At 38.8% G+C, this 13,784-nt stretch overlaps 2 protein-coding genes across 2 annotated transcripts; one reads left to right on the forward strand and one right to left on the reverse strand.

The window, feature by feature from the left end:
* Positions 1–1,087: 1,087 nt before the first annotated feature.
* lyve1b (lymphatic vessel endothelial hyaluronic receptor 1b) lies at positions 1,088–12,173 on the reverse strand. Its single transcript, XM_036584608.1, has 8 exons — positions 12,060–12,173; positions 6,388–6,652; positions 3,896–4,030; positions 3,381–3,549; positions 2,950–3,089; positions 1,817–2,221; positions 1,420–1,498; positions 1,088–1,291 (listed from the first exon to the last, which is right to left on the reverse strand). Exons 2-8 carry the CDS (start codon positions 6,392–6,394, stop codon positions 1,129–1,131), a joined length of 1,098 nt encoding a protein of 365 aa, XP_036440501.1. The 5' UTR covers positions 6,395–6,652; positions 12,060–12,173; the 3' UTR covers positions 1,088–1,128.
* On the forward strand, positions 9,076–13,777 carry LOC118817823 (probable DNA double-strand break repair Rad50 ATPase). The gene is made up of 8 exons (XM_036584778.1): positions 9,076–9,246; positions 10,605–10,745; positions 11,333–11,533; positions 12,102–12,289; positions 12,372–12,585; positions 12,795–12,893; positions 13,362–13,429; positions 13,548–13,777. The coding sequence occupies exons 1-8, from the start codon at positions 9,076–9,078 to the stop codon at positions 13,702–13,704; spliced, it is 1,239 nt and encodes a 412-aa protein (XP_036440671.1). The 3' UTR covers positions 13,705–13,777.
* The last annotated feature ends 7 nt before the right edge of the window (positions 13,778–13,784 follow it).

A 13,784-nucleotide genomic window follows, 5' to 3' on the forward strand; every position in this document is an offset into this window, starting at 1 on the left:
TAATGTATTTATTGTCTCTTAAATGCCTTAGCAATAAAAAGCTATATCTGCTGTTAGGTATATGAAGGATTTAAGTTTGTTAAAAGAATGAAAGTGTTGTTATTGTAGTTTTTTATTTTATTTTATTTTATTTTAACCTTTTTCTTGTGTTTAGTTGATGTTGAAAATATATGTCTGTAGTTTATCTTTAATATGAATGTCCATGTTTGCAATATGCATGTTAATAAAAAAGTTTACCAACAGGAATTAAAGAGACGAATGTAAATGCTGTTATTTAGTTCATAACACTTTCAGAATTGCAAAATTGTTCATCCACGGAAGTAGACTTAGTGTTTATATAATATGATAAATGATTATCGTAAGTATTGAGTCAACCGCCCTTGTGTTTTTTAATTATTATTATTACTTTACATGTATTTAGATTGTTTTCTATTTTTACTTTGATGTAACCATCTGTGGTCATTAGTCCAGTCATTCTGATTGGTCACTTTTATCTCTCTGAAGCTTAGCAGATGTTTAACAAGTACTGTATGTCTTATTTGTATGTATTTGAATAACACCATTAACATAAAAGGAGAACAAGCTTGAGTTACAGTAGGATATCCACCACCCTGAAAACACTATGTATTATTAATAGCATCTTTAGTAAGACTGTGCTGTTAGTTTACATGTGAAACTGAACAGGTGGCTCATATTTCCATCATTACTGTATGTCTGTAAAAATCTGTTCAGAATTTTGTTATAAATGTGTACAATATGCATATTGCATATGTAGCCAAAACCACATAAATTTGACATTTTTGTGAGAAATAACAAAGCTGACCAAATTAAAGCTTTTATTACTTTTATTTCTTAACACATTTAAAAGTTAAGGAATTCATAAAAAAGTAAAAGAAAAACTAAATTATTAAAATTAAGTAACAAAAATGTTCAGAGCTACTATTACTTAATCTTTAAAGACACAATGATTGTGTTTTATATATATATATATATGAGACACTTGAACAGATCTCATCTACATACAATGGCACTAAGCACCTTCACAAAACGAACAAAATGAACAGCCTATTTACAGTCTTTACAATCCCTAAAGCTTTAATGTTAACTGCTGGCAGAAGGACTCTGGTCTTAAGAAGATTCTGTGTCTTCTTCTAGCTGCAGAGTTATATCTTCTGAAGAGCTGCTCTTCTCTTTCTTTTTGCTGGAACTCTGCTGGTCTGTGTGCTTCCACATCTCTACAGCGTCTTTGTGTCGGATTCTGACCCACGGTGGGAGACGGTGTGCTCGTTTACTGAAAGAGAGAAGACATAGGGAACATCAGGTAGTGACGTGTAGACTGTTACTGTGTTGGACAGTTCCTGCTGTTTTATCACAGGTTGCTCAGCAACAGTTATTACAGCATGTTGCATATCTACGTACATCTTAAAGTACCAAACTGCACCTGCTGCTGCCATCAGGACGAGCATAACAGCAGTGATGACACATGCCATAGGAACTTCTGCAGGAACAAATAAGTCATCAGTGCTCTTCAGTACACAGTAAGGAAAATTAAATATATACAGTGAAATGACGTTTTATTGTTTTTTTAAGTGAAAAGAAGTTAACTCAAATAAGGGAACTCAAATAAGACGTTTTCCCTAATATGTTAAATTCAGCAAATAAACAGTAACTATTTTCAGTACATAAAACCTACACAAATTTCATAAGTGGACCTTGGGGAAAAATGTAATACAAGCAAAATGTAAGATGTGGGCCCTTTAAGCTTAAACTCAATTCATATGAATAGAGTATGAACTGAATTGTTATTGAACTCAACCTCCAAAGGATGCTCTGGGTGGTGGTTGTGGGGGCTGTTCTGTCTGATTAGATGTAGGGGTGTTTAGAGAGGAAGAGTAGGTGAACGGATCTGTGGAAAGAATGGTAGAGGAGAAGGTCGCAGCAGAAGAGGAGGTGGAGGAGGTGGAGGTGGAGAGTGGTTGCAGAGCAATAGAGGGTGAGACTGAATGGGGGCTTCTTATAGCTGCACTGCTGACAGTGGAGTGAAAGAATGTGGATGATACAGAGGTGCTGAAACTAGAGGAAATGGACGTGGAGGGAGAGAGGAAGTTTTTGTTAAATAGAGTAGACTGAATGAGCGATGAGGAGGTTGCTTTAGCTTGAGGGCTGCTGCCAACTGGCGTTGTTATTCTTGGAGTGGTGAGTGTCGTTGCTTCACTTTGACCTGCAGGAAATGTTAGCATACACATCTAACATTAGAAAATAGAGTGTCTGTGTTGCAACCTTAAAAGAAGAGTACATCCAAATTTGCAAAATTTTCCATTTACTCTAGATGTAGACAATGAACCAAGACATGTTGGTGTCCCCATTTGGCTTATTTAGTTTAGCACTGGAGCTATGAGGCTAACATGTCTAACAAAGTCTAGAAATCAATAGCCTCCCAAACCATTTCTGTAAATACATCCCCAAAACTTCTCTCAATCCACCCAAAACGCCTTTGGGTTCATCAAGGTCTTTTAGAAAAGTTCATTTTTATAGTTCACAGTAAATCATACTGGGGATGTATAGCATCGGGAATGTATTTTTGGAAAAGATTTGGGTGACCATTGACTTCTAGTGTTGGTTAGCAATGCTAGCCTCATGACTCCAGTGATAAACCAAAGAAGCAACAGTAGTCGATCAGCCAAATCATGTTTTGGACTGACTATTTCTGGTGTAAGTTAATAATTGTTTAAATTACATTTTTCCTTTAAAATATTTAAGGAATATCATCATAGCTTCAAAAATGCAGCCTTCAGAGGACACTGTTCAATTTATCAAAAAATCATGTTTAATATCTGCTTATTAAATATTTCATACACTGTATTCAGAATTTGTGTAAATTCTTAAAAATTTAGCCACATAACAACAACAAAATTAATAATAATAATAATAATAATAATAATAATATACCTGTTGAATTGAAGCAAAACACTTCAAACACTGCGCTTGTAGAAGCAGCCCAAGCAATGACTCCAACTTTTTTTTGACCGCACTTCTCATTTCCCTCAATTCGAGGAATTACAGCAATTTGTTCCTTAACCCAACCAAACCTGCATTTCAAGAACATTATATATATATATATATATATATATATATATATATATATATATATATATATATATAAACATAACAACATTATTTACTCATTATTAAATTAAACTATCCTAATCTTTATTGGCGTATATAGATATTTAAAATCTGCTTTACATAGAGCTACAGTGTGCATCCCAATATTTCACATTTAGCTTTCCATACATGCTTTTACAGGAAGCATAAACTCTGTACCTTTAGCTGTTCAATCTTTCTATGCCATTTTCATGTGTTATTAAGCTTTACAGTACCTGCATGTCTGTAAGCCTTTGCTTTGTGCCATTTCCACTTCAGCTCTGGTAGCTATTCTAACACCGAGAGATGAGCACACCTCTGCGGCTGCAGTGGCATTGAAGCTGTACTTTTTGTTCTTTAGCCTGGCCATAAAAACCCCAGAGATTCCACCAGTTTCTGGATAAACTGTATAAAAATTCAAAATAAAAGCATACAATAATGATACTTGATGCTCTGATATGGCATGAATCAAAAAAATTAAGACAAAAATGTATCCTTCTCAAGAATATCACAGCTTGATGAAAAATTAAAAACAAAACAAACAAACAAACAACAAAAGCCATGTATCTCCATTGTTTCTATTTTTATTTTTCTATTTAATTTCTGTGGAAATTTCATGATGAACGAACCAATAGAATAAAATCTCTCATTAACTTCTCCTATAAAGTTAGATTTTGGAGATACATGTTTTTTTTTGTTTTGTTTTGTTTTTTTGTTTTTTTTTTACAGCAACAATATTGTCACCTCTTACCTTGGATCTGGCTGGGATCTAGACTGACTGTGCAAAGAACCAGACAGAGAAGAGAACCCAAGGTAGAACCCACTGTAAGCTTCATTGCGTCCACAATGAGTTCTTGTTGTGCGCAGTGTGAACGTTCTTTGCTGGCTGCAGAGGGAAATGGGAAACAGGAGGTTGAGGATGATCTGTTAGGAGACCCTCTGTGTGAGAGCACAGGGGCAGAGCAAAGGGCAAAAGATGAAAAACTATAGAACTCTGTGCACAATACAGCAGGTTCTTTTAAAAGGTGTATGGATTTTCCAAGAATTTCCAACCACAGCAAATTCCAGAAGTATAGGTCAGAGTGTACAGTGCGTCTATTCAGCCACACTTTCTTAGACTGAAGGCATCTTTCTAAATGCAGGCGAAGATGTATGTACAGTGATGTCACTGATGATGGGCCGATGCTTGCAGAATGTAACCCAAATGTGTCTTAGTCAATATTTTAAAGATGAATTTTACATTTTGATTTGACTTATAGTACATTCTCGCTTATAGTACATCTTCTATCAGAAATATAAAACATAAAATAAGGCAAAACAGTCTGAATAAAATACAGTCATACAGCACAGTTTCTGTCTACAGATCTGTGTTTGCTGTTTCTACTTAAAAAGCATTTATGGAATAAGTGCTGTATCGTCAGTGTCCCAAAAAAAAAATCTTTGATTTCTTTTTCATTTTTATTTTTCTGCATAATTTGAGCTCAGCAGCTGCCCTTTAAGTTTTGCCAAACTTTCACGATGAATGGACAATAGAAATACTCCAAAAAGACTAGAAAATATGTCATTACATTAAGTTACCTTAAAAGTTAAGAAAGTTTTTGCCTTCTCCTGTAAAGTTACCATTTATTTTTTCTGGACAGCAACATTAATGTGCATACTATGAATCCCAGCCACACAGCACCAGCTCAACTTTCCTTCCCTTTTCCTCTATTTTCTACATACATCACTCTCTGCTCCTGTCTAGCTTTGTTCCTCTCATCCTATCAGCCCAGGAAGCACGCTTTCCACTGCTGATCAAGGTTCAAGGTGCTGATGATCGTGCTGTACTTAAAGCAACACTATGTAAGTTTGGGGGGTTTGGAGACCTTTGGCAGAAATATGTAATTGCACACAACATGAGGAAGAACATTTTGTAATGTCAGACACCAGGACCCCATCAAGTGGATGAATCTGACTTTTGCAAGCGTGTTGACAGAGTACTCCAAGAGAGCTTATTCAAAACCTGGTGAAGGATGTGTCTTCTGAGAATGTGAGTGAATTATCTGCTATTGTCGGCATATCAGCATAATGTTGTTTTTTCATTTGAAACCTAAACATCAAGCTGGATCTTCTTTTTGAGCCGGTGTGTGTGATGTCCAAAAAACTCCTGTCAAAAAATCTGTTCTGTTAGCCTAAGATTTTTAAATGATTTTATCAGGCTTTACAGGGCGACTCGCAGCAACACACACACCATATTTTAGTGTGTTCCTTTTTCTCCATACTACGTAATATATATACATACGTAATATTATTTCAGTTTTAGCAAAAAAAAGTTACATAGTGCTGCTTTAAATGCTGTCCCCGGCAGTTTTTCCAGCTCGTGATCGGACATTCATTTCAAGCTGTACCTACCCAAAAAGGCCAGTGTAGGACAGAATAGTTGACTTATATAATTCATGAAATAAAGTGCGTAGTGTCTTGTCCATACATTCAAGCCACAAAATAAATATCATAAGAATGAATCAAATGGAGCGGTATTTCTCTTATGTGTGGGTGAGGAACGGGAAATAGAAAACCCGGAGCGGAGTTGGAGCAGAATGATTGTTCGCTGATGCTATAACTATAGTTAGAGGGAGTAAGTCTATGTTATGTGTATCATGTCTTTAAGTTAATCCATTCCTGAGTTATGCAGGTTAGAAGACAGCCATGTGAACTGCCCGCAAAATGCAGGCTTTGGGTTCTAAGGGTTAAAATGCCAGTTTGGCCCATTAAAGAGTAAATAATGGAGACCAGGCCACCAGTTATCTTTATCTGGGCCCCTTATATTGCATTTCACTGGCTACTGCATTTCACTGGCTCTGTAAATTAGATACAATAAATTTGAATCTAATCTAAAATATTGCTGATTATTCAATTTTACACCCAGGACCCACAGGTATCTACATCTACAGCTTACTATACACTGGCCATTAGCCTGGTTGAGACATAGCAGTAACAACCAGACAAGTGGATTACATTGTCATTTTTTAGTTCATTTGAGGGCAAATTGTGTATCGGGTGGCCTTTAATGGCTTTTGCACTAGGGATCATAAGATCCTAGTTACAGCACTGAACCAAAGGCCTCACTAAATTAAGACTTTTTTCCCCTCCTGAAACAAAAGAGCTCATATGTTGCATTGACTGTGGCAATTTGTAAATTTGAGCCATCATGAGTAAAAGGTGAGGGATGGAAATGAGAGGAATTTCTTTATGAGGTTCTCATACTTTTCATAACTATTCCTGTTGTTTTTGTATCATTAATATTCCCCCGGGATGGATCAGCTCAGCATGAGGCGGAGATTTATTAGCCTCTTCTTTCTTGTCAGTGACACTAACAGGAGACTTTGCGTAATTGTTGTGCAGGCCGGCCTTCCTATGGTATTGTTTCAAACAGGAAAAGCTCTTATCAGAGGGACTCATTATCCAATCACATGGGGATGTCACAACCACGTCTCACGAGAAAAGCAGAGATCACAGCTCATAACTGACCCTATAGAGGAAAGCCATGTAGAACAGGAAGTCAGTATTACACAATTTGGGGCTGATGGATATACAGCCTAAAATTGTGACTCTAAACAGTGAAACACCACATATCTCAATATCTCTATTGGTGTGGCACCCAAACAACCATTTTTTCTTTTTTATATTTGCAATACAGTTTTTTTTCACTAGCGTTTAAACATTTTACACACTGATCATATCAGTTTTGTCTGAACAAAAATTCTTTTAAAAGAAGGAAAAAACATTCTTAACTTTTAACTGCAAGTGCAGTTAAGTGCAGTTAACCTGCACTTCAGTTCCTCATTGCATAAACATGGCTTACATATTCGTTTCAAAGTGTGATTTGAACAATTTAGAACAGGTACTAAATGATAAGTCTTAAGATTAAAGGGGAATTCTGCCAATTTACCAACATGTTCTCATGATTTAATTACTGAGATGTAAGTAATTCAGAAACTTACAGACTCAGATTTCTTAACAGTGGCAGTGATAGGAATCAGAAGTTGTAATGGCTATAAGGCAATACAGCCATTTTATTTACTTTCCAAAACCACCAGTGAAACTGCATATGTTTATTAATATGTAATGTTGATGATGGTAAAATAGCAGTAAATCTAAATCTGGACTCTATGTTTCAATGCCCTGGATATACTCTCTGCTATGACTGACTTAAAAAAAATATATGTTTTGGGCCAAAAGCTTCTCAAAACTATTATAAAACAATATCTCAGGAATTATGTTTGTAACCCCATAATGTAATAACCTTCTGTGAGGGAGCTTTTAAGGGCATTAACCCCTTAAAATTCCAGGCTTATTATATTCTAAGGTTTATTTTTCAGTAACTACAACAACCACAGTGCAGACTAGCTGAGCTGTCTTTTGGTTATAGAAATGTGTAATAAAACGTTGGGCCGGCTGGCAGGCCCTGGCCATTTAGAGGGGTTAAACACTTCAGACGTCTGGTTCCTATCACCTCCACAGCAAACAGTTTTGAAGTTTCTCTAGAATGGAGCATTTCACATCAAACCACTCTGAATTACTTTGTTAATCCTAACAACTTAATTAAGAAAAAGTTATGAAAAATCAAAGGAAAAGAAGTCCTTTAAGACATCACAGTGTCTCCAGTTCCTGCTCCTCACTGGCTCCCCCCCCCCTTCATTACACACACCTGTAGTAAATTGAGTTTAGTTACTCAATTACAACTTCATATACCCCCTTGGTTACTGGCAAAGTCATTGTTGTTGTTCTTACTGAGGTCTGAGCCATGACTTCTTTGTTTGACCCTTGCTTTATGTTTTGCTATTGGCTATATGAATTTGCCTGTGAAGTTGCCTGTCTGTTTTCTGACCCATGTCTGTGATGACTATGAGTTTTGGACTGCTCCTAATAAAGCTATAACTAAAAGGAGTTTTGAGGTTTTGATCTGTCAGTGACAGTATGCTGCTGTATGAGTGGCTTTTTCTCTTTTATAATGATAAACACACACATCATCTAGATGATTAACATCTAATTATTCTAATGCCGGACAACACAGACAAAAAGAAAAGGCCAACATTATTAACTCTGGCACAGCAATCATGGTCAAGGAATAGCCAAGCCACAAAAAAACATTAACTGGGCCAGTGGAACTCGTTCTACTTGCTCTGCTTGAATAATAGATCGGAAATGGAAGGGTTTAAGTTTCTGAGCCTACTCTATAGAGGAAGGAGAATCAGTCATGAGCACACAAGCACTGTGTTTTTAAAGTATCCAGTGCATTCAGACAGACTGTGACGGCTAATCAGACATGTCCACCACTGCACCAGTAGTCACTTAGTAGTTATTTTGAGAAACCACCAGCATTTGTGGTTTCAAGCAGCTGTTCCTTTGTGGTTTCAATGAAGATTCCTCTTCTTAGTCAAAAGACTTTCTGAAACACTGACTTAAATACTCAACAGCATTTACAATAATACATTACAACTGTAAATAATAATATAGTGAGATAATTTATCAGCTCTATTATATGGTGCAAGTATATTGCTTGAACGTAATGACTGAGAGGCCAGTGGGTGTAATTAGTTGTGGCAGGAATCAGCTTTGTTTCAGCCTCTTTGCAAGCATAGAGTTTCTACTCCCGCTGAGGAGGTATCAGATGGCCACATGAATAATTAACTCGGATGACCAGAGAGTGGGTCTTTGCAGGCTGAACTGCACGCCGATGGGGGTAATACCTGAACTTTGGCTCAGCATCAGCAGCCTGTTCAGGCTGCTTTAAGCTCAATCTGAAAACCCTAAAATTGGTCTATATAGACAGCACCAGGCAGCATGACCCTGAGGGCCACATCTCATGGGGACCTCCAAGCCCTGTCTCTGTCCAAGCCTCCGTCTCTGGACAACAGCATGTACAAGTCCTACTCGGTCAGCAGCAACAACATGGGCAGTCGGTTTGGGAAGGACAGCATGGAGGAGATGAAGGAAGGTTCCAAGCGGTCACATCCGCCACGCAGGCCTGTGCGAGCGGTCAGGCCAGTTAGTGCCTTCAGCGGCAGCGGTACCTTCCTCCAGATCAATCACCTGCAAGGCGAGCTGGTGCGCAAGAGAAAGGTGAGAGCTAGAGCCTAGAGAGGTCAACGCAAAGTTTTAAATCACTGAGTTATGTAATTAGGCTTAATATGAATTGAGCCTAATCTTGGACTAGTTTAAACTGGAAATCAGATGGGGTTTAACCTCTAGAAACTCAGATAGTCTAGGCTTAGGCTTAATCTGGAAATGGGAAACTGCTTTTTATCAGGTGCAATATCATCAGTAAATTAGCAAGAATTGAACAAATACATGAAGTAACTTAATATGGGATAACTTTTATCTTTGATTTCTTTAAATGTTGAAGTCTGGGTAAACTTGCAGACAGTCGTTTACAGAAAGAAGAGTCTATATTGTTCAACTCAGCATTGGTGGCTTTAAACAGTTCAAAAACATTGCCAAGCTAGATTGTGTTTAATGTGAGACCAAATATTCTCTTTAGGGTTTAAATCTGGACTCTGATCAGGCCAAAATCATAAATAAAAGCCATTAGTATTTTGTGCTTGTCCCAGTTTTGTATTTGTTTATTCATTTATTTTGCAAGGGAGTGTACATTTTTATAAATGTTTGTGCATTGGCAGTATCAGCCCAGAAATTCTGACATCGGTGTATCCCCAATGTGTTTTGGCTTGTTATTATGATAAAATAACTGTTTTGATTGTCATTTATTTTAAAAGTACAGCATGACGACTCAAAATCTCTTGCATTCCTTGGCATTCTCATTTCATCTATTTGATCAGATCATTTACTTTATCAAAACACGGACTACAACCGAGCTGAGCACTCTTCTTTTGGTATACTGTCATCTTCATGAAGCAAAAATTTACATTTGAACTCCTCTCTCTAAAACACTGCTTCTGGTTGCTGCTTTATGCTTCAGGGCCTTTTTCAAAGCTTTCTCTGTAAGAAAGGTTTCTTTGCTGACCTTCAAAACCACTTCATGCAAGACTTCTCCCAAGCCAGATGACTCTGTCAGATGCTGAGCAAGCTCTTCACTCAATTTCCTCCTGTCCCTTTAGGAAATGACCTTTATTATTCTAACCATCTCACAGGACATCTTTTTGTCTCCTTTAAAGTTTATTAGTGTTCCTTCTAATGTTACACTGCATTTTTACATCGAAAACATAAACTGCCCAGATAAACTGCTTTAAATTATTTTCTTAGCCTTTTGCAGACCACCATGCTGTGCATACAATATTTGTTATAGCTACCTTTAATGATTAGTCACTACAACAAACAGCCTAAGGTGATAACATTAAATCTCTATATCTGAACAATGCAAACTGTAAAAAACTAAAGAGCCAAGAACCTCTTCTGTGTTTGTTCTCTGAACTGTATGCCGAGACATGGAGTGTCCTGTGCCACTAATTTCCTGTCATTAGGAATGCGAGGACCTAAAGAAGGAGAACAAATATCTATCCAATGAGATACACATGGAGAGAATCATGATGAGAACAGAGAGTGAGCTGACCATGAGGAACCTTAGGAACCTCAATCAGGAGCTACAGGCCCAGGTTAAAGAGGTACTCAACATCATATCACAACACTAAGAGCAAACTTAACTAAACTTTGCAGCACACCACATTTTACCCATCCATACAGTGAACACACACACTAGAGAGCAACAAGCACACTTGCCTGGAGAGCAGTTGGGGGTTGGGTGACTTGCTCAAGGGCATTTTAGTCACATACTGTCGGCTCAGGGGATCGAACCGGTGACCTTCCGGTCACAAGGCTGGTTCCCTAACCTCTAGCACATGATTACCCCAATTGTTGGCTAGCATCGTGCTGAGGGATCATCCTATCAGACCAGAGAGAGCAAGGCCAACTGTGCTCCCCAGCTAAAGATCGCTGTAGCATCACCAGGGATCAAACTTGAGACCTACTTGATGATAGGGCTAATGCTTAGATATTGCACCACTCGGGAGCCCTATGGAGTTTTTGATGGAGCTTTTTGCATAAAAGCTTCCAAAACTTGACTGTTTTTAGTATGAGTGTTTGTATAAGGGAATGTTTACTCATGGAGGCTGAACTGGACTGCGACCCTCCAGGACCTGAACCATTGCCCTCTGCTACAGACTGATTAATTGACTGCCTTTGGTGTTATTAGCTGAAACAGAAACTGCACCTGAGCCAGCAGAGGGCATCTCTGTGCTCCAGGGCAGTGGAGGAGGCAGACATGTCACGAGGGGAGGCAGAAAAGAGTCGAACACTGGCAGAGGCTCGGGCAGTGGAGAGCAGGCAAGAGAGAGATGTGGTACTGGCTGAGAAAGCACGACTCAGTGAAGACCTGCAGCATCTCAGTAAAGAGGTATATAAACCCACACTGGCATCCTTGCAAATAACACATAGCGTGAAAATGACTTATTCCTCATGCATTTTTCAACGTTTCTGCATTATTCTCTTATTAAGATGTAAAACAAAGTCATTCAGAGTGGTTTGGTGTGAAATGCTTCATTCTAGAGAAACTTACAGAGTTAGAATTGTTCACAATGGTGGTGAAAGGAACCAGACGTCTGACGCATTAAATGTCTCTAAAAGCTCCCCCACAGAAAGTTATTACACGAAATTGTTATGAATACACTGCCTGATGAAGATATGGTTTGATGTTTTGAGACGTTTGTTTGTTCTGGCGTTAAACGTATAATTTAAAGTCTACTATTGGCAGAGAGGTACATAGAGGTTGTTATAAAGCAAAATATTTGTAAGGAAAACATTTTTTTCAGATTTACTACCATTTTGAAGTTATAAGCCAAAACAAAATACCCATGCATATGATATGGGTTCTAGTTTGAGCTGTCACCCCAACACAATACAAAAAGGCAACTGTACATGACCTTCAGCTTCCTTTAAACTGATTCTCAGCTGTCTTTCTACAGCACACCAATGTGCAGCTGCTTTTGGCCCAGACTGAGAAGAATTACTTTGAGACCAAGCTGAAGCTGGAGAGGATCTCTGGAGAGAAGCAGTTTCTGCTGGAGGAGAACAAGGGTTTAGAGGAAGAGAGAACCACACTGCGGCACAGGCTGAAGGAGCTGACAGAGGAGAATGCGAAAATCAAAGAAAAGTAAAAGCATTGTTCATTAAAGTCATATATCCCGTGATCTTGTTGTGGGTTTGTACTAACAGCTGCAGCTCCATGTCTGTAGGGAGGTGAGCTGGAGGCGCAGGGCTGCAGCAGCCGAGGAGCTGAGCGAGAGGGCCAGTAAGGCGAAGGAGCAGGCCGAGCAGGAGCGCAGGCTGGCAGAGAGAGAGAAGGAGGAGCGCATCAGCGAGTGTCTCAGCTGGAGGGAGAAACACCAAACCCTGGCAGATATCTTCAGAGCCCAGGAGGACCTCAAATCTCAGAGGCAGAACAAAGCAGTAAGTGTCACTACAACACCCTGATCACAGACTGAAGGGCAACCTAAACTTGATTAGTACTGATTTGATGTTCTGTAAATGACCACAAGAATGCTGATGAGTCTTGGCTGTGTAGAGTTTGGGTGGGATGTTATTGGTCCTCGTGTATTTTAATAGATGAACGTAGTTAATCAACTGCACATGCAATCAAAATTCTGTTCTTCACACAGTGTCAAACCAACATAAAAAGCTACTTCCTGTGTATGACTGAAAGTGACCAGAGGGTTAAGATCCTGAAGAACCATGACGGAACTCCAAGGAACTTCATGGTACTGTTGGTAGTTTTTGTCACACTTGGTTAAAGGACGTATATAATAGAAAACTGAATCTCCCTCTTTTTTTCCTAAAACAAAGGAGTTTATATTAATATGTAAACATTGTTAAAGTTCCAAAGCCCATCCATACGGTACATATATGGCAACTAACCTGCCAAACCTGTCCAGGAACCATCATATTCACATACACCGACCAGGCATAACATTATGACCACCTCCTTGTTTCAACGCTCATTGTCCATTTTATCAGCTCCACTTACTATACAGGTGCACTTTGTAGTTCTACAGTTACAGACTGTAGTCCATCTGTTTCTCTGCATACTTTGTTAGCGCCCTTTTACCCTGTTCTTCAGTGGTCAAGACCCCCATGGACCCTCACAGAGCAGGTACTATTTGGGTGGTGGATCATTCTCTGCACCGGAGTAACACTGATCTGGTGGTGTGTTATCCCTTACCTCTTAGGAAGGAGATCCGGTGTACATTTCGGCAGCTGAAGCCGGTAGTGAAGATTCAGACAGAGGAACAGGAAGGTACACTTACACTGCAGAATCACCTTCGTTCCATTTATCTTGTTTACTCTAATGAAAGCTTGAAAGTCCTTGATCAAGCAAACACTGTACAAGTGAATGTGTGACTGTTCCCTTTCAGAACCATGCTCAGGGTTGCTGCCCCCAGGGGAAGAGACTCTGGACCAGCTCACTTCAGTGAACTGTCACCAATGGGAGGAGACACTCCTGACTCCAACCCTTTAAGGAGAAGTCGGAAAGTGGTTGAATACTTCTGGATCCCCACCGATGAAGAATAATCAGAGAAGCCAGTTATTTACCTCAACTGAGAGACTTTAAAGTAGAGCAGATATATAAAAGAAATATAAAATCATTCACC

This window comes from Colossoma macropomum, unplaced genomic scaffold, assembly GCF_904425465.1.
Source record: "Colossoma macropomum unplaced genomic scaffold, Colossoma_macropomum, whole genome shotgun sequence".
Lineage (NCBI taxonomy): Eukaryota > Metazoa > Chordata > Actinopteri > Characiformes > Serrasalmidae > Colossoma > Colossoma macropomum.